Source organism: Wolffia australiana, chromosome 8 (genome assembly GCF_029677425.1).
Source record: "Wolffia australiana isolate 7733 chromosome 8, ASM2967742v1".
Classification (NCBI taxonomy): domain Eukaryota; kingdom Viridiplantae; phylum Streptophyta; class Magnoliopsida; order Alismatales; family Araceae; genus Wolffia; species Wolffia australiana.
The window spans coordinates 17,507,370-17,528,416 of record NC_135842.1 but is presented as its reverse complement, the minus strand read 5'-3'; the positions used below and the strand labels follow the sequence as shown (position 1 = coordinate 17,528,416).

Genomic DNA, 21,047 nt, shown 5'->3' with positions numbered 1-21,047 from the left:
TTAATATGCATAAAAGCTTGATTTCTGCATTGTTAATCTCAAAATTTATATATTTAACCAATCAGTAGTAAATGGTTCATACAATTTATCAAAATAGTTGACAAATCATCTACTGAAGCCTACATGGCAAAGAAACCCCCTATGTTACATGGTGTTGGTGGGAAGTGGAAGGTTATAGATCATCTCTGCTTGGGCTTTATCTACTTCTAACCCAAAACTACAGACTAGATGTCCCAGAATCACCCGCCCTTTAACACGATATGTAAATTTTCTGACCAAGCACTAGTGTTTTCTCCAAACATACATGTAGAACTGTTTTCAAAATTAGTGAAGCATGCATCAATTTCTCATAAAGTAGGGAAGAGTCATCCATGATAATGTAGGAATAGTCTCCTAACAATTCTGAAAACAAACTTCCCGTACATCTCTGAAATGTAGTGAAAGCATTATATAATCCAAAAGTCATTCTTATAAAAGTAAAATTAGCCTTTTATCTTCAAGGTGAATCCCTATTTGATTGTTCCGTAAAAATCCATCTAAAAAGAATGTATAATGTTAGAAGTTAATTTATTCAAAATCTGATCAAGAATAAGCAAAAGATAATGACATTTTTTTGCAACTGCATTAAGTTTCCCATAATTTGGCAGTCTATTGTGAATTTCTTCTCTTTCCTCATTTTCAGTCATGCTTATCTATTTTTACTTAAAAACTACATACGCAATACATCCCCAAAGACTATTAGAGAATGGAATATTTCATTTCTAATTACCTCATGCATTTTAGGATTTAATTTTATTTGACATTCTCTAGTAGGTTTAACATCTTCTTCAATAGAAATTCTATGAAAACATGTGTATGCACTAATAATTTTTTCCATCATAAATATACAAACCCTTAGCAATGGTAGAGTAGACCGAAAGGCCCATCATGGACTTATTCAACTGACGTCTCTATTCTTCCTCCACTACCTCCACTATCTCCGTTATTCTATCTCCATCTCTCTTCTCCTTCTCTCTATATAAACAAATGTAATATTCCCTTTCTTTAATCAAGTTAAGGTTTTTTGTTAATATAGTGATAATTTGGGTTTGAGAAGAGCAAGTGAATGAGAGAATGAAATAAAAACCAATGATGTGAGGCATGATGGGAATAGGGAAGAAACAAGTCAAATATGACAATTGATGAGTAAGTTAATGATATGACGATGATGTGGAGGTGGTAAGAACTGATTTGGAGAACACGTGGAGGTGGTTTGATGGAGATGTGATAGTGAAAATGATTTTCTAAGCTACTGTCGATGTCGAGAAAGTGCAGTGTAAGGTGAAGATGCGTACCGTAGATCCTTACATTCCACCAACATTACGACAATTTGTGAGTGCAGGTAAGCTCCCCCTCTTCTCTGTTGCCTCTTCCCACACACCTAGGGAACCGAGAACACTTGATGGATCTCAAAAATTCAATAATCTTTCAATAAACCCTAAACCCAATATTCCCCCTTTTGTGAATGATTAAAAAACTATTAAACAAATATAGTTTGTTTTTGTCTTTTCTTCTACACATGTACACGTGAGGTTCACAGAGTGCGGGATCGTGGAAGACGAGGCGATCACTCTAGTGATTAATAGCTAACAATTGGATGGCTTAATCGAGTACAAAAAAGAAGAAGCATTAGTGCCGATGACGAGGAGAATTATATGTCCTCAGGCCATAATTCAAGAGTTGGTCATATATAAATCACCAACCACCAATCTTCAAACCTTCAAGTGATGTTGCCAACAATTCTTTTCTAGAGTCTATTTGAGTGGACTTCATCCTTTGATAGCATCTAAAATTCATGGCATGCTTCTGTTTGGTGATCGGGTATCTGATATCTCTCATACTTTTTGGCTACTCTTCGAGTGACAACTAGCACCGCACATGCCAACTAAAGCCATCCTACCTTGGGAGATACATCCACTCTTTCTATGATGGCTGTCTTAAATAATCAAACACCACATGATCCTCCAACTTGGAGATCAGATAGTGCCAATCCATTGTGAGGGAAGGGGCACAATTCCTTTCCTCCATCCATCCATTACGACAAGCAGAATCATATGTCCAATAAATGTTGGAAACTGTCGGGAACCCAACAATACACCATCAGCTTTCTTGCCTCCTTTACTAGCTTCTTCATCACCCCCTAGAATTTCAACTCCAACTTTCTAGGTGACACCAACCTCAGCTGAATATGAAGCACTGCACCATTTTAGTGGTACTGTGGCTCCATCATCAGCCAATATAGCCTCATTTTTGAGATCTTTTTCACCAGGTACACACTCTTGTTGCATTTTTATGTTTGCAACAGGTTATATAACTCGGGGCCTCCACCCACATGACCGGCACACCCACCATTTTTTCATCTTTCTAGCCTACACCTAAACATCTTCTTGTTGTCATTTCCAATGGTCCGACTTTTTCCATTCAACGGCCATGGTAATGCTATTGCTACCCTAAATATTCATGTCACCTAGGTTCCCTATGTACCCATATTTCCTACTAACATATGGGTACTTGAACCATCTTTTGTTCAATCACATTTTTCCCTTTTCCCTATAACTTCCATGATCTAAATATCAGACAAAGGATTGGTTTGGGATGTGAGGGTGGACGAGAATTGGTTTGGCATTTTTGCCTCCTCTACATCCTCTTGATCCCTTTTGTGGCATCATCATTTGGGACATCCTTGTTTCGAAAAACTTCAAAAAATCTTGCCTTGGCTTTCTCTTAGGTAATTTGTGTCTGAATCATATCCACGTGGCAAACACCATCATTCTTCATACTTGAGTAGAGATGGGAATCTGTCCTTAACATGCTTTGATACCATTCAGTAATGTCTAGGGTCCCGCTTGTACTTTGTCAATCTCCACCCACCATTACTCCGTTGTCTTTGTTGATAACTACACTCGGGTGAGCTGGGTCTATCTTCTCCAAGATCCTACCCAAGTTCGCACCATTTTCACCCACTTTATTTATCGAGATCATCCCTCAGTACTCTACTACACCCAAAATTCTTTGCACCAATAATGCTTTGCACCAATAATGCTTTGCACCAATAATTCTTTGCATCTTTTGTGTTGATCATGGCATACTTCATAAGACCACGTGTTCCCACACATATCAGCAAAATGGTGTTGCTGAATGAAAACATCACCAACATCTTGACATTGCTCGCACACTACTTATCAATATGAATGTTCCTCACTATTTGTTGATCAATGCACACTTAGCAGCCACATATCTCCAAACTTTCCTTTCTTCCACTCTACTTGGTGGGGCCATTCCACTTCATCGTCTTTCACTTGATTCTTCTCATTTTTCCCCCTTGAGTCTTTGGATACATTGCCTTTGTCCAAGATCACTCTCCTTCTCTTTCTAAACTAGCCCCTCATGCCCTCAAGAGTGTCTTTGTTGGCTACTCCCAAGCGCAAAGGGTTATTTGGTTTATTTTCTTCATACACGTCACTACGTAACATCAGCTAACGTAGATCCCCCAGGTAACCCTTCTTGAGGGGTCAGCCTTCTTTTCTTCTTCATCATCATCTTGTCCTCGATCTAGTGCATCATCACCACCTGGTTTCCTCCTTTGGTGTTCATTATGTATCCCTTCCCTACCCTTTCTACCCTTGTTTTTTCCTCCAAAAGCACCTCAGCCTCTGTCGTCACCTTGGGATCAGATTTGCCTCCATCATTTGTTGATAAGGCCCCTCTAGGCATCACTTCTGATACTCAAGTGGATGACCCTCATCTTCCTATTGCCATCCACAAAAGTATGTGAAAATGCACCAAAAAATTGATTTCTAACTTTGTTTTATACGATCACCTTTGTCATTCATTCCGTGCCTTTGCTTTTTGTGTGGCCTCCTACTTGATTCCATGGTCATATGTTGAGGTTGCATATGTACCCAAGTGGAAGGCGGCTATGGACTTAGAGGTGACTGCCAAGGTGTTTTACGGAACTTTGACACATGTATCTCGTCTTTGCAAGGCCAACATTGTTATGTGCAAGTGGGTCTTCACACTCAAGTATAACTCACATAGCCCCATTGCATGACACAAGGCCCACTTGGTGACTCGTGGGTTAATGTAGGTCTATAGCATTGATTACATCGAGATATTTTCTCTAGTGGTTCACTTAAACTCCATTCACATGATCCTTTCCCTAGTGTTGAATCAGGCATGGTGTCTCTATCAGCTAGATGTATCAAATGCTTTTATCTATGGGGATTTTGAGGAGCAGGTATTCATAGAGCAACCTTTTGGGTATGTTTCTCAGGTGGAGTCATCAAAAGGTGTGCCTTTTGCAATGTGCCATTTATGGACTTAAGTCCACGTGATTGGTTTGCCAAGTTTAGGGGTTTTTGTTCTAAGTTGGATTTTCAATGTCTTGAAGATCACATAGTACTTTAAAAAACTACTGAAGTTGGCATTGTCATCCAAATTGTCATTTGGATCACATTAGTGTGACTAGAAGTGATGATATTGGAATTCGAGAAACCAAAGCATACCTACAACAACACTCCAATATATGAGATATGGGAACTTATCGATACTTCCTTGGGATTGAGTTCCCCTATCAATGTGGCAAGCTCTCTCTCTCTCAATGCAAGTATGTTCTTGATATGCTTCAAAAGACTTGCTAACTTGGGTGCAAAATGGAGTCATAACCTATGGAGGCAAATCCAGGCTTCTTGGATACGCCGCCTCCGCTATTAAAGTATGTTAATCAATATATATGCTTCTTGGAGAATCTGATCTATCTCACCATCGCTCACCTTAAAATATTATACATGAGTAGTGTCCTTAGTTAGTTCATGTAGGAACCTTGACAAGTTGATTGGAAGGTAGCTTTGTAGATTTTAACATACATAAAAAGAGCTCTAGGGAGAGCACTTATCTATTGACGACATGGACATCTTTGGATTTAAGCCTACTCAGATGCAGGATATTCTGGTAAAAAGGGTGATTGCAAGTTTACCATGTGGTTGGGAACCCAAAGATGTCCATGTTGTCGATAGATAACCCTTCTTGTGACGTGATGCTCCAAGAAGCTGAAGGTGATAACTTGCTCTAGTTGTTGAGTTCGAGTATCACACCATGGTCGAGACGGCATGAGAGCTGGTGTGGCTCAATTTACTCTTTGAATACCTTGGAATATTGTCTACTACTCCAATGCCTATGCATTGTGGTAGTCAGGTTTCCATCTGCATTCATGGGAACCCTAAATTCCATGAGCTGACAAAGCACATTAAGATGGACTACAACTACATCCATGATAAGATAATCTCAGGTGTTATCTCTACTCCACACTGTCTCATCTCATTAGCTTGCAAATATCTTTGCGATGAGTCTTGTGGGGATATCCTTCAGTGTGACCTGCGGTGAGCTGGGCATGTTTACCTTGTATGCTCAAGTTTCAGGGGGAGTGTTAGAGTAGGCACACTAGGCCCATCATGGATTTATTTAAACCACATCCCTTTTCTTCCTCCACTATCTCCGCTATTCTATCCCCCTCTCTTCTCCTTCTTTCTATATAAACCATGTAATTTATCTTTCTTTAATCAAATCAAGGTTTCTTGTTCTTTTTCTCTATCAACAACATTATAGTTGTCAAGAAAATCAAATAATTTATTTTACTAGTATGTAAATAAAGAAGAGGACATTTCGTAATATTTTCTAGAAAGATGGGTTCAACATTATCAAAATTAAATTTATCGCAAGAAGTTTTGGGAAAAATATTACCACTTCCTACATAATCAAGTAATGACTTGGAGAAAATCACTTCTCGTATTTTACACTTGATTAAAGGAGATTCTAGATCCCTTCAGTTTTGAAGAAGACTTTATCAAAAAGAACTAATATTTTCATATAATTAACTCATTTTATTTTTTGAACAAGTCCTCAGACTTTCAAATTTTAAAAATAAGAAGGAATACATTATATCGCTTCAATCAATAAAATTTCTCAATTACTTAAAGATTTCTTGGAGGTGACCTTCATAAGCATTCGATCTAATATTAGAAGTTTAAAGGCATTAGGAAATGTAATGTAAAGAAAATAATCTTGAAAATCAGTCTCAATCTTTTTGAATCTTTTAGTACTTTAAGAGACTTTTCTGCCAATTTTTTCCAACTTTAGAGATATCTTTTAACAATTTCCATTTCTCAATTTAGAAATTAGATGCATGGTTTCATGATGATTTTCAGATTAACACATGACTGTCAACTAAATATAATTTTATAAAGTTTATTTCAGGCAAAGTTGAGTGTAACTTGATCCATGGATGTGGAATCTACTTTTATCCATTTAACCCTTTTTTCGTTCCACTTTTGCATTAGGATCCTCTTATGTCTTATCCATAGCCATATTGAATTCTTTGGATAATTCCTAGCATTTGAGCTTGCATTTTGTCCTATTTATCTCACATCATAAGAAGGCATAGCATTGTGATTAAAATTTTCAGCATCCCATGGGTTTATGTTCTTTTGTTTTTGCTGATGGAAAGATGAAGGATTAGTCTAATATGAATTTTTTTCCACATGTGGTTTACCTATTATCTAAATCGTCCAAGAATCTTGACCAATAGGAACAACTATCTTGGACCTATTGGTGGCCACACCTATTCATATAAATGGAAGTCCACTTATACATGATTAAAATTATAAGAATAATGATAAAGTCAAATATCTATCTATGAACGATCAGATGAATCATAAGATTTAAAACCATCCACATGTATAGTTAAATCAAAAACTAATTTTACTAATAATTAAATTCATGAATCAAGTTCCTGTATTAACATCTATCGTCCTACAGTTCTTAGAATTTGCATTTCCTCCATTACGTTTGAGAATTTCATGATTGAAAGGAAATAATCTCATTTTCATAATATCATAAGTAACATTAAAAAATGATAATATTAACAAATAAGAGTAAAACTTTCCAATTTTTTTTCTTGAGATAAAACTTGAAAGTCAAAAATATACTAAATTAGATAATGATCTATTTTCAATTTTGACACATCCTCAATCTGCACATTAAATTTAATATGGGTTTCAGACCCTGGGGGCACCAAGTATTCATTCAATGTTTGTCTTCTACTACCCACCTATCCATTTCTGTCTATGGCGTAATCTTTAACATTATTATTATTATTTTCCTAATTTTTAGCGCTTCTTCTTCATGGATATTATGTGGATGTCAAGCCCATCTCACATATATGTTACATTTTATTTATTGAACCACAAATTTATTAATTTTATGATAAAGTCTTTGAGTATATGAAATGATTTATTGATTTTTAATGCAGACATCACACAGTCAACACCAGACTTTAAAAACATATTCAAAATATTTCGTCTTCAAGGATACTTGATCCGGGAATCGAACTATCTAGAAATAATAAAACTATCTGATTTGACTTATATAATGAATATGTCTAATCCTACGGCCATTGTTGTACAGAGACACTAAGGGCAAATGGCAGGTTCTCTATGGGAAAATATTTCATTGAAAGATCTGTATGAATCTATGAATTGTATTGTACCTAAACATCAATCATGTTGATTCTTATCACAGCCATGTAAGTGGCCATTAGACCTGAGATACACAAGACATCTCGTTGATTAAAAAACTATATTTTAACTGTGACTTAAGAGTCCATAGTTATTAAATTTTGTCTAGTCTTAGCTCAGATATAACAAGAAGTACATGAAGGGGATTGAGTAGTCAAGATGGGGTTCTAAAGTCATGGGATAAGAAGATGCATCTTTATTCAAGGAATAAATGCATTAATCCCAAGCCAAGGTGGTTAAGATATTAGAGAAAAGGGTATCTAGTGTACATCACAACTAATCGTAATGAGAAATTGGGCTTTGATGATTAACCATACGATTAGTCTAATGAGAATATTGTGTAGGCGAAGGATTTACGTGTTACGGTAACTGATGATGGTTCTATGAGATAGTATATTTAGTACTATGTATCTTATAGAACACGAGATGTAGTTTGGCACCCCATAGTTTCAAACCTATGTTCATGTAGTTAATTAATAAGGCTGGCCAATAAATATTATATAACCATTAAAGTTATTAACTAGACTATTACATGTGCCTAGAGAGTCTCCCATATAAGATCTATTACTTATTGTTAATATGTTTAAATTATTCAGGGCTTGTGCTTCCGCAGTATAAGAGGTGACAGGTCAAGGAAGACTATATAATATAAAAATCAAAGTAAATATAAATAATGGGGCTCTCCTTTTAGGTGCCCATGCTAGCCAGATATGAACACCCCACGTCTTATACCCTTCTCCAAACACTCCTTATTCAGTAGCAGATATTCATTATTGCATCGATATCATGTATAGCGGAAAAAATACACACAAGGTCTTGAGATTAGCAAACAGAGATATTAATAATGAGACGGACGAAAAATGAGATTGGAGAGAGAGAGAGAGATACAAAGCGAAAGAGAGATAGATAGATAGATAGAGAGAGAGAGGACCTAGTTCAACACACGGTGATGAGATTAGCAAAGACAGACGAAAACTGAGAGAGATGAAAAATGAGATCAGCCATTGAGATTCGAGAAATGAGAGGGGAGAGAGAGAAATAAACTAGTTCTACCCAAGGCGATGAGATTGACAAAGAGAGACAAAATCTTAGTGAGAGTTGAAGTTTAAGATAATACTTATCATTGCCCCCATATCATAGATAGCGGAAAAAGTCCACATAAGGTGATTAGATTAGTGAACAGAGAGATTAAAAATGAGACGTACGAAAAATGAGATTGGAGAGAGAGAGAGATAGAAAGTGAGAGAGAGAGAGAGAATAAAAAGATGAGAGAGAGAATAGAGAGATGAGAGAGAATATATAGAGAGAATAAAGAGATGAGAGAGAGAATAGAGAGAGGAGAGAGAATATAGAGAGAATAAAGAGATAAGAGAGAGAATAGAGAGATGAGAGAATATGTATAGAGAGAGAGAATAAAGAGATGAGAGAGAATAGAGAGATGAGAGAGAATATAGAGAGAGAGAATAAAGAGATGAGAGAATATGTATAGAGAGAGAGAATAAAGAGATGAGAGAGAATAAAGAGATGAGAGAGAATAGAGAGATGAGAGAGAATATAGAGAGAGAGAATAAAGAGATGAGAGAGAATAGAGAGATGAGAGAGAATATAGAGAGAGAGAGAATAAAGAGATGAGAGAGAATAGAGAGATGAGAGAGAATATAGAGAGAGAGAGAATAAAGAGATGAGAGAGAATAGAGAGATGAGAGAGAATATAGAGAGAGAGAATAAAGAGATGAGAGAGAATAGAGAGATGAGAGAGAATATAGAGAGAGAGAATAAAGAGATGAGAGAGAATAGAGAGATGAGAGAGAATAGAGAGATGAGAGAGAATAGAGAGAGAGAGAATAGAGAGATGAGAGAGAATAGAGAGAGAATAGAGAGATGAGAGAGAATATAGAGAGAGAATAGAGAGATGAGATAGACTATAGAGAGCGAGAATAGAGAGATCAGAGAGAATAGAGAGAACAGAGAGAATAGAGAGAACAGAGAAAATAGAGAGATGAGAGAGATCAGAGAGAATAAAGAGATGAGAGAGAATAGAGAGAACAGAGAGATGAGAGAGATCAGAGAGAATAGAGAGATTAGGGATGGGGGATTCAGACAGATCATTCGAATGTTCGGTCAGATCAGGCATTCGAACGATCGAATCTGAACACCGATCTGTTAATTTCAGTTCCGATCTGAACCCGATTTGTGCATCGGATTCGGATTGGATTGTTCGAACAAACTGGCAGTTCGGATTGAATTAATGAATTCGATCTGATCCAAAAACATTGTTCGAATTGGATCAATTCAAATGACCGAATCCAAACTCATTCATTTCCCGCCCAAGCTGCCGACTCGTTGTCTCGACGACAGTGGAGAAAAGAGGAACAAGGAGAAAGATAGATAGAGAGAGAGAGGGGGGGAGAGAGAGATAGAGAGAGAGAGAGAGAAAGAGAGAGAGAGAGAGAGAGTCCGGACTAAAGGCCGGCTCTTGCAATCCGATTCGAATACTGGGTTAGTTTGCCTCTTTTTTTGTTCATTCTGCGTTTTTCAACTTGTCTTGTTGAAGCAAAATTTGGCCCACAAATAGCATTTCCCCTGGGAGCAAAATTTGGTCATATGAAGAAAACCAAAAGAATTGCCTGGTACGTCTTCTTTTGGAAGGGGAATACTACGTTGATTTTGTTCTCGTTTATTGACTCATTCAGCCAATTCTGTAAAGAGATACGCAATTCTGATAGTTCATGTTTGAACTTTTTTGGATTTCCTGCGTCTTATAGCTTCTAGCTTTTTCTTCTTCTACCTCTTCAAGTTTCTTCTTCCTTTTTCTTCTTGTAGCTACTTCTTCTAGCTCTTTCTTCTTCTTCCTCTTCTTCTTCTAGCCGCGGACAGTCCCCCTTGAGCCCCTAGCCATTTGTTTGAACTTGTTCGAACAGTTCGAACAAATGGCCGATCGAACAAGAACGGACCAAATAGTTCGTTCGAAATTTTTATTCAAACACAAACAAAGGGTCTGTTTGATCAAAACATTCAAACAGATCCGTCGGAATCGACATTTGTTCATTCTAATCTTTCAATCAAGATTCGAATGATCCGATCCCTGCTCCGGTCCCTAATAGAGATGAGAGAAAATAGAGAGATGAGAGAGAATAGATAGATAGAGAGAGTAGAGAGATGAGAGAGAATAGAGGGATGAAAGAGAAACAGCGAGAAATATAGGAAGCTGTGAGTAGACATGGTCGTTCTGTCCTTTTGGTGAGAATTTGTGCAAATTGTTTGTTTTGTTCGGTTTTCCGAACAGAACGAAAACGAATTCGAACAGAACATCAAACAGACCCGTGTTCTATTCTTTTGTTCGCTTTGTGCGAATTTTAGTCTAATTTTGTGCGAATGTGCGAATTTGTGCTAATTTTATTCGTTTTTGAAAAAGAAAAAGAACAGAACAATCGTTTTTGTGTACTTTTGTGCGGTTCTTTTGTGCGAATTGTGTGTTCGTTTCAAACGATTAATGGATTCTGCAATCGGGTCCAAGGCGTACCGAGAAGGATATCCGTCTTCTTCCATTTTCCCTCCCAAGAAGAAGAAGAAGAAGAAGAAGAAGAAGAAGAAGAAGAAGAAGAAGAAGAAGAAGAAGAAGAAGAGCGCGGCGCGATGTTCAAAGCAGCTTCGCGTCTGCAAAGCCCTCTGCTTCGATCCATCACCATCCATGGCGCTCCTTCATCGGGATCTTCCGAGGTTCTCTCCCGCTCAATCAGGGATCATTCAAAGTCGTCTTCTTCCCTGTTCGTGATTCCTTGCCGCGGATTTTCATCTAAGCGGAAAAGCGCAAGAGAAGAGGATAATGGGGATGATTTGTTCTTGGTCAGCAACAAGGACCCGGATTCTCCGCCTAGGCTGTTCGTTGTCCAGCCGCGTATCCGCCCCGATACTCTGCTCCAGTCGAAGCTCTCGGAAGCTCTCAATCTGGCCAACTCTCTCGAGCAGCAGAGGGATGGGTTCTATGCGGAGGAATTTTCAGAAAAGAAGGTTCCGATGCACGTCGTCGTCCAGAACCCCTTGATTCGATCCTCGAGAGCTCACGCAGGTTGATTGATTTCTTTTTGTTCGTCTTTAGCTTCGTGCTTCAATTTTACTCGTTTAATTTGGGCTGTTACTTCAATTTAATGCATACGCATTTCAAAATATTAGAATTTGAGTGCTTACAACAGTGCTAGAAGCTGTAGCTGATAGCGAGGGCGCAATTTCTTTATCTCTCGAGCCTATACATGCTCAATGTGTATTTTTGGGACTTGAATTGACATGATTTGGCAAGAGAACTAAGAGAGTCTGATATTAAATGGGAGAAATGACAGATTTTGACTTTATAAAACATAAGAACTTGAGATCTTGTTAAATTTGAAAGTAAGAAGGATGAGAGTTTGCCATTTCGGGGGAAAAAAATTGAGATTATATGCCATATTAGAATTTGAGCGCTCGCCATTGTGCCAAAAGCTATAGCTGATAGCAAGGGTTCTACTTCTCTTCTATAATTTTAAGCACGATGATGGTCTCCAGCGGACTTCATTCTAGGAGTGAGTCGTTCCAAGGTCATCAGGAGATCTGCTCTTTGCTGGCACTTAATGTCATCCTAGTATAATTTTGGTCCTAATATCCTAAAGTCTACTGTGGATTTCTTTATCTTATATTTGGTTAGACCTCTACGTCTGATAAAGGATGAGACTATCTGTTACGATCCCATGGAATACTTATGTAAAAAGGAGGACGAGGAGTCATGCTGACTCGAAGGGTTGTGATAGGATCTTCAATCCTATGAAGATCTAAATTCTGAAAAACCAAAATCAGTTACTGATTTCCAAATCAAGATCAACGGAGTTCCAATATATGATGCTATATACGGTTTGAATCTTGTTGACAGTAACGAATGGAGAAAGAATAAGAAGAAATTGAGAGTGAGAGGACTAGCTGGATCAGACGCTATCCCCTCCTTGAGCTGGAGGATCTCCGCTCCTGCTGCAATGCGAACAAATTTTTGATCTCCGCTCTGCTCCTGATGAGTCTTCTGTTGCTTTATTTACAACTTTCCGACAGTGCAGTTAGTTTGATGACACACGTGCTGCTCCCGCAGCAACTCACGCTGCAATTTTCCTATGAAGAACAGAGAAGTCATAACAGATACATAGATATATTCTTGCGGAGAGTGTTTGGTGCTGCATCACTTTCCTTATTCCAAGTTAGTCATCTCTTTATTTTCAAAGAAAAATATGAAATGAATGGATAAACCTCCATTTGAATCTTATCATCTTTCAAACACGTTCTCGTATCATTGTCACTGGATTATGCTGCTTAAAATTATGATAATCTATGCCTCCTATAGGTATTTTCCTGCGATATTAATTAATTTGTTGATGACTACCATTTAAAAGTGGGTTTGATGCATACACAGAACGTTTGCTCCTTTCTGTATGATGGGCAGACGTATGGACAAACTGTCTGATCAAGCTTTGTGGGGCATTCATACATAATCTTTATCGGAATTACTTTAATAATATTTCTGTCATATTTAAAAATTAGATTTCATTGTACCATCTGTCTCAGTTTGTTCTTTCTTTCCAGACACATTTTTCGGGCCTGGTACCGTAGATAATGTAAAAGCTCATATTAAGGGTTCTGAATCAAAGGTAAGCCTTTTGTTAATCTATTTTTTTTAATACAGAATTCCTTCAGCTTCAGGTTATCATTTTGACGTCTTTTCCTCTATTTGAGAGCTTTCTTGGCATCAATAACGTTCGCCAGTGACTATACTTTGAATGAATGATTATAAGGGGAAAAATATATTGAACTTCCATAAGCTTTAAGCTATGCATAAGGTAAGAAGACACAAAGTGTGGCACAGCTGGTATCTGATGTATAGGGAGAATCTTAGAAACATTCAATTTTTTTAATGTTTGAAACTTTCTCCTTATTTGAGAAAAATCCTGTAATACGTCAATAGGAAGGGTTTTCCTCTGATCTATCATTCTTTTAATGTTATAAAAGATCTAAAAGACGTGATCTTGTTGAGGAAGCTGGGAGATAATCGTTAAAAGGTGGACGTTTCAGTTTATGCCATTATTGTCAATCGGAAACCTGTCTTCTTAAAATTTGAAAGACTTTTCTATTTTGGTCAGAGTGTAAAATTCCTCTCTAAGAGTAACCAAAAATAGAAAAGGTCTTCCGAAAATCGTCCCCCACTTACAAGACTCCAAAGAAAAGGAGAGAATACTGCAATTAGTAAGTGATAAGGAACCGGATCAGCCTTCTACCAGTGTGTGTTGATATCGAGCCGGATCGGCTCTATCCCTCTTGTCTCAAGAGCTGGATGATCTCCGCTTCCCCTCATCGCATCAGCTCATTCTTGAAAATGAAATCCGAACTCCTCTCATCAACGTCCAATGCCCTTTCTTCATAGAAGGTGACCCTTGCCAGTCCTTATCTGAAATCATACGCGCCGGTCAGGCTGTACTTGTGTGGTGACGATGACGCCCCTCTTGGTCGTATGATATGTCCTAAAGGGATCTTATGAGATGATCAATCCCAAGAAAAGTGGTTCAAAATTTTCCAAAACACAATGTCGATGTGCATTATACTTGATCTGATATTTCTATGATATTCAAAATTGTTCGTCAATTGCGAAATTCAGGTTTATTATTCCCTGAGATTTAGTTGACTCTTGACAGGAAGAACTGGATGCAGTTTTTGTCAACACAATCCTGTCCGGAGTTCAACAACGGAACCTTGAGGTAAGATGTATACCACAGAGAGTACCATTTTACTGTGCTTGGACATGACATCAATTTATGTTTTCTTATTGAATTCTGGTAACCAAAAAATTCAGACGGCTTGGGAGAAGCCAGTTCTGGATCGTGTTGGCCTTATAATTGAGATTTTCAATGCGCATGCCCAAACAAAGGAGGCAAAGCTGCAGGTATTTGACCTATTTTGTGTCCTCATTTTTAAATTCTCCACTGATATGTGAAAAGCATTCCTTAATACACAAGATTCTTTCAGCCACTTTTCTTTTCCTTGTTTTGGAGTATTTATAATATTTTTTCGAATTTGGGTAGTCTGAATTGGCAGCATTGATGTACATGAAGACAAGGCTCGTGCGTATTCGTGGGCCTGGTGGACGTCTTTCTTTTGGTGTATCTGGAGAGGCACAAGTTGTCAGCGCTCGCGGGTGAGTGTGAAATATAGATTTATATGGTATCTAGCCCTGTATCTATCTATAGATGGAGATCGTATTGTTATTTTTCAACAGTTCTCCTTCGGCGGATGTAAAACGATTCCCATTGTATTCTACGGTATTTTTATCTTTTTTACCTGCTTGGGGTGTTTTAATCATTTGCTACTCTACTTCTCTCTGGATGAGAAGGCAACGTCCACTTTGTATCTAGCCCCCGGTGATGTCCACTCTGTTGGTTTCCCTCCTCTAGGCGACATCCATTCTGCGGACTCCTCTCCTCCCTCAAAAAGAAGGCGAGGTCCACTCTGTCTCTAGTTCATGGCGATGTGCACACCACTGTTGCTCTTCTATTCCTTTATCTTTGACAACATTTGGAAGCAATTTCTAGATAGAACTTTAGGGTTCTATCAGAATGATATTAGAAGGGGAGAGAGATAGAGAGAGAGAGAAAGAGAGAGAGAGAGAGAGAGAAAGAGAGAGAGACACAGAGAGAGAGAGAGAGAGAACCAAACTACAACAAGCCTGGATCAGCATATATGCCTCATCTGGATCAGCATATACACAACCACTTATTTAGCAGTTTCTTTTAGTTAAAGTAACTACTAAAAGGAGAAGTGCGTGAAACACTCCTGCAGGGGATGGAGATCGTAGCAGGTTTTCTCCATGACGAAAAGATAAAGTCCTTATCAGTTATAGACCAATGCTTCATAAATTCGTTATCTGTGCAGGAGAGCAAGTGGAGGTCAGGGTTTCATCAGCGGTGCTGGGGAGTCTGAGCTTCATCTTCAACGTCGGAGGTTCTGAAAGCAATGAAACTTTTCCTGGGTTGAGTAATCAGAATTTTTGATTTTCATTTTTTGGGATGATTTCAGAATCCAAGAACGGCGCCTGTATTTACTTGCACAAATTGAGGAGGTTCGTCGAACTAGAGCACTACAACGTTCATCTCGTAAGAGGCATGGCGGGTCTGATGGCCGAGGCTTGTCAACAGTTGCTATTGTGGGATATACTAATGCTGTAGGTATCTACACAAGTTAACAGGTCAAATTATGTTAGTCTTTCAAGTTTACCATTTAGGATTAAGGGTTTAAGGTTAAGTGCCTAGGGGTGCAGAATTACACTTTTGGGATTTAGAGTTTAGGGTTCTGGTTTTAGAGTATAAGGTTTTGGTTCAGGTTTAGAGTTAAGAAAATAGAGTTTCTTAATTTAGGATTTAGGGTTTACAGTACTTTGTTTTTATCGGCTATTGAAGGGATGGTTTTTGTTAACAGTTTTTAATTGATCAACTGGGTACTGGGCTTGCCGTTATTTTATTTGGGACTGATCATATATAGCTGAACGTAATTTCTCCATATTTGCTGCGTGTCCAGATGGAAATAATCCGTTCTTGTGACTTGGCAGGGAAAGTCGACTCTTGTCAGCGCCCTTTCTCACAGTGATGTTTTTAGCGATGATCGGTATTCTCACTACCACTTCTGGCCAGTCCTCAACCATCTTGAGTGATAAGCTGACGACAGACAAAACTGTATTTGATAGGCTTTTTGCGACTGTCGATCCCCGATTGAGAAGTGTGATCCTGCCGTCTGGGTAATGATCTCCTTAAAATTAATGGAGATTGATGTACCGCAGGCTTAATTAGTCTTAATAGCCGATAATGTTCTCCCTGCGCAGTAGAAAAGTTCTCCTCAGCGATACTGTGGGCTTCATCTCTGATCTCCCTGTCCAGGTGATAAGATTTTCCCCCGACCACATGATATTGTTGAACTGTTCAAAGTATCTCTTTTTACAACATCTTTAAGGGTTCAATTTTTCTTTTTTTGCAGTTGGTGGAAGCCTTTCATGCGACTCTGGAAGAAGTCGTGGAGGCTGATCTTTTGGTGGTATGATAGTTTCTTGTTTTCTTTCTCAGCTACCTCCTTCCCTGTGGGGTTTGGCGTTCAGGATGATGATGGCGAGTCGCCATCATTCTGATCATTAGTACTCGGCGAGTGATGACAATGAGGAAGCGATGCTGAATAATAATCATTCTTGTCTTTGTCGACTGCTAGGTTGGCGATGATGACTTGACACCTTTATCTTCATTTTCATTCGTACTCAGCTGGGTATGATGATGATGAGAGGGAGAGGATGAGCCTTCATCTTCACCATTTGTGCACAGCTAGGATGATGATGACACCGACATAAAGTCAGCATCATTCAGACTCGGCCAGGGTTGATGGTGATGAATCGCCATTATCATCCTTTTTGTAGAGGAATGCCGAGAACAATGAAGATGATGGATGATGAATATGGTTTGTACATTTCTTTCTTTCTGGACGGTCTGAGATAACAGGGGGTTGTTATTGTCCATGCTATTCATCCGTAGCTACGATCATGGTGAGGATGACGATATCAAGCTGTGTGATTAACCGTGACAATGCCGATGGCAATGAGGAATTCTTTTCCTTCCCATTCATGAGACTAAATAACCAGTCTAGAACAACATGTACATTGTATATTAAACTTTCGTCCTGCTCTTTAGAGGTATAATTGTTTATTAATTCCTTTAATTACCATTTGGTAATCCAGAAAAAATCTGTGAAATCCGTAATCCCTTCTGAATGATTGAACCTGCTGCAGCACGTAATGGACTCCAGTGCCAAGAATCTTGACGAACAAAGATCAACGGTTCTCCAAGTGCTCCATCAAATCGGAGTCGCCCCCCAAAAGATTGAAGATATGATCGAAGTTTTGAACAAAGTACAATCCCAATATTTCATTAAAGAAATTATGCCCTCACTTCTTCATAGTACACCCTGTTTTGTACTTATCTTAAAGGTGGAAATTATCCCCCGTTGGCTTTGGATCCTTTTGCAGATCGACCTCGTAGAAGGTGAAGGTCATTTGGATGAATCAAAGTTTTATGAAGATGAAGCTGAAGCTGAAGCAAGGGACGTCGACGATGATGATGTGGATGAAGAAGTCCACGAAGGTGATGATGTGGATGAAGAAGTCCACGAAGGTGACGGTGTGGATGAAGAATGGGGAGATGATGATGATGAAGAATTAGAGTTTTGTGAATCCTTGTCGGATCATGCAACGGCTAAAGAAAACGCCCACCCGGATGATACGTGTGAAGAAGCTTATTTTGATGAAAGGGCAGGAGAGAAATTCCAAGAATGTATATCGACAGAGGAGGATTCACAACCCATAAAGACTTCTGCCTTGCTGGGTGTGGGGCTGCAGGAGCTGCTGCAGCTCATCGACGATAAACTAGATTTCAACAATTCATTCCATGAAAGAGACAACCCTGGACCCTTCGACCGCAAGTGGAGACCTCGTGACTCCAAGAGGCAAGAAGATAGCTAAGTTCGCTTCTTTCTCTGTCGAAGCATGTAAATATTATTTTTAATGTTTTTGTTAGTTTCCCCATCAAGGCTCATTTCGTACATTTTTACTAGGAAAATGGGATCTTCTGGTGCAGGGATGGAATGGATCAATTAATTTGAAATAAAACCAAAAATGTTGTCCAATCGTTCGGACTCTCTGTATTAGGAATGTGAAAAAGTGTTTTGTACATTTGGTGAACGAACCCGAACTGAAAAATGTAGACGTATACAGTGTTTGGGAACAGTTTGTGAACGGACAAACTGTTTGCGAACATGAGTCAGGAATTTCTCCCGGGTAATATAAGGCGGAATTCAGTGATACAACGGAAATCAGGATCAGCAAGATAGGTACACTGCCATGGCTTCAGCAAAAATAGAGTTTGTAGTTTATTTCTCTTATAATCTATTTTCTCCGTAGGCCATCCAATTTTTCGCAGCGGCAGCAATCCAGTGTGGTGGTGCCTACGCCGTCCAATGCGCACGGTCTTGGTAGCCGAAGATGTGCCTTTTCCCCATTATGAGGTTTTTTTAATGGTGTATTCATGTTTTGATTGGATCTAACCACTCTGGGGGACCCTGCTGATCTTGATTTCCATTTCAGAGAGAGCTAGTCACCATACAGTTGTTTGTTTGACAATGAACTTCCCATCCTTACTCTAAAGACTCTTCCATCTTTACCCTTTCTGCATCTTCAATCCATTGGTTCAATCTTGTTCTCTCACTAAACCCCACAAGAGGGAAGGGGGAGAGAAATATATATAAATAGATAGAGAGAGAGAGGGGAGGGAGGGAGAGAGATTGAGAGAGTAAGGCTGCAAAGAGAGCAAGAGAGAGAGACATCAAAAGGGTGAGTGAGCGAGATCCATCAAAAGAGAGGAATAAAGAGAGAGATGGAGAGAGAGGGAGAGAGTGAGAGAGAGTCCCATTTTTACTAGCTAATATTATTAAGAGTCCTACAAGGATGCTGAGATGGGTGCTGACATGGCGGAGTTTCCAACTCTGTTATGAGAAACTAGCGGCTAGGATTAAATGTAGGATCAAAGATAGATGAATAGGATTAAATATAGATAGGTAAAGATCTAGCGGCTAAGATTAAATATAGATAGGTAAAGATCTAGCGACTAGGATTAAACATAAACCGTTGAGGATCCAACAGGCAAGATTCATCTTAACATAGCCATTATATCTTGTTATAACGGCTATGATTACGCTATAGAAACTAACTAAGATTAACACTATTAGCTACTAGGATAAATACCAACCAATTGTAATGATGATTTTTTTATGGATTAAACAACAATCTCTCTATCTTACTATCTCGGGTTCCTCTCCCTCTCCACTTCTTCTCTTCTTCCTCCTTGTTCTTGTTCTTGGGAAATATTTCGTACTCTTTCATGGTATCAGAGCCCGGAGTCGCATTGAATGTTATGGGAGAAAGCTCCGTGGCCACGTCTTCTTTGAATGAGCGTATACTACAGCCATGGGACACATCCTAGTCAGTATCCCAACAGGAGTAATGGTGTTGACAAAGCTCAACATTGAGAATTTTTGAAACTGGAAAAGCGCTATGTTTCTTCTCCTAAACGGGCATGATCTTATGTGATTTATTGAAGAATTTCCTCGACCAGTTTCTATTGCAGACAACCAAGGAAACATCATCAAGAATCCAGTATTCATGAAATGTAAGAGCACAGACCAGCATGTTCTTGGATTACTTCATCAAAACATTTCAGAATCAGTTGCGCCATACATTAGCAGAGCCAGATCCATGAAGGAAGCTTGGGAAGAGTTAGATAGCACATTTGCTAGATGGGACCAAGAGCGCATAGTGGAATTGCAACGACAATTCCACAACATGAAAAAGGTACGATGATCGCTGAAGAATATATTAGACATTTTACATCAGTTGTGGAGACCTTGGGAGCTTCCGGGCAACCTCCATATGAATCAGCTATAGCGAATACATTTTTAAGAGGGTTAGGCTCAGCATATGCTCATTACGTTATTAGTATAAATGCTAACATTCCCATTTCAAGTTTGATGAAATAGTCGCCAACCTCAAAACACATGATGCATTTCTCAAATTCGCATAAGAAGAAGAACACTCCACATTTCCTCCAATAGCTAACAATGCCCAAGCACAAAATCCAAATTCATCATATCCAAGAAAGGAATATAATGGAAATTGGGTTTTTTTTTCAGTATCGCGGTTGAGGAAGGGGAAGAAATCAAAGATTTCAACCCTGTTGCCAATTATGTTCACAATTCAGACAGAGCTAGAGAATATCCAGAACTTCAACACAACTTTTAAAGCTGGAGACCATCACCATCCACATACGGCAACAGAGAAGCTGGAGTCCAGAAATTCTACAGAGAAGCTCATACGGCAGAAGTGGTCAATAAAAACTCAGAAGAAAACCAAGCCTGATACCCTGACAGTGGAGCTACACACTATGTAACTTCAAGCTTTAATGCCACCACAAAAGCCCAAGAGTATCAAGGGAACGATGCATTACAAGTTGGTAATGGATAAAATTCTATCAATTGGTTTTTCAAAATATTCTACTACAAATTGTACCTTAGATTTAAAAGACATATAGCATGTACCTGACGTCACTAAAAAATTATGATACATACGAAAACTATGGATAATAATGTGTATGTTGAATTTCATAAATCTTGTTGCTTTGTGAAGGACAATGCTAGACATCAGATCCTTCTCAGAGTTACAATTAAAGATGGGCTATATTATCTTAAGCCACAAGACTGCAATAAAACTTCTATACTCTGGGGAAAAGATGTCAACAGAAACCTGGCACACCAGACTTGGGCATCCCCAACTACGCACTCTATTGTCAATCC

General features: G+C 38.7%; 1 protein-coding gene across 1 annotated transcript; it reads left to right on the top strand.

The window, feature by feature from the left end:
- The first annotated feature begins 11,183 nt into the window (after positions 1-11,183).
- On the top strand, positions 11,184-18,334 carry LOC144706828 (GTP-binding protein, HflX). The gene is made up of 13 exons (XM_078579893.1): positions 11,184-11,679; positions 13,209-13,273; positions 14,312-14,374; positions 14,470-14,559; positions 14,699-14,811; positions 15,546-15,614; positions 15,690-15,834; positions 16,219-16,274; positions 16,354-16,404; positions 16,489-16,543; positions 16,641-16,697; positions 17,437-17,556; positions 17,674-18,334. The coding sequence occupies exons 1-13, from the start codon at positions 11,247-11,249 to the stop codon at positions 18,163-18,165; spliced, it is 1,809 nt and encodes a 602-aa protein (XP_078436019.1). The 5' UTR covers positions 11,184-11,246; the 3' UTR covers positions 18,166-18,334.
- The last annotated feature ends 2,713 nt before the right edge of the window (positions 18,335-21,047 follow it).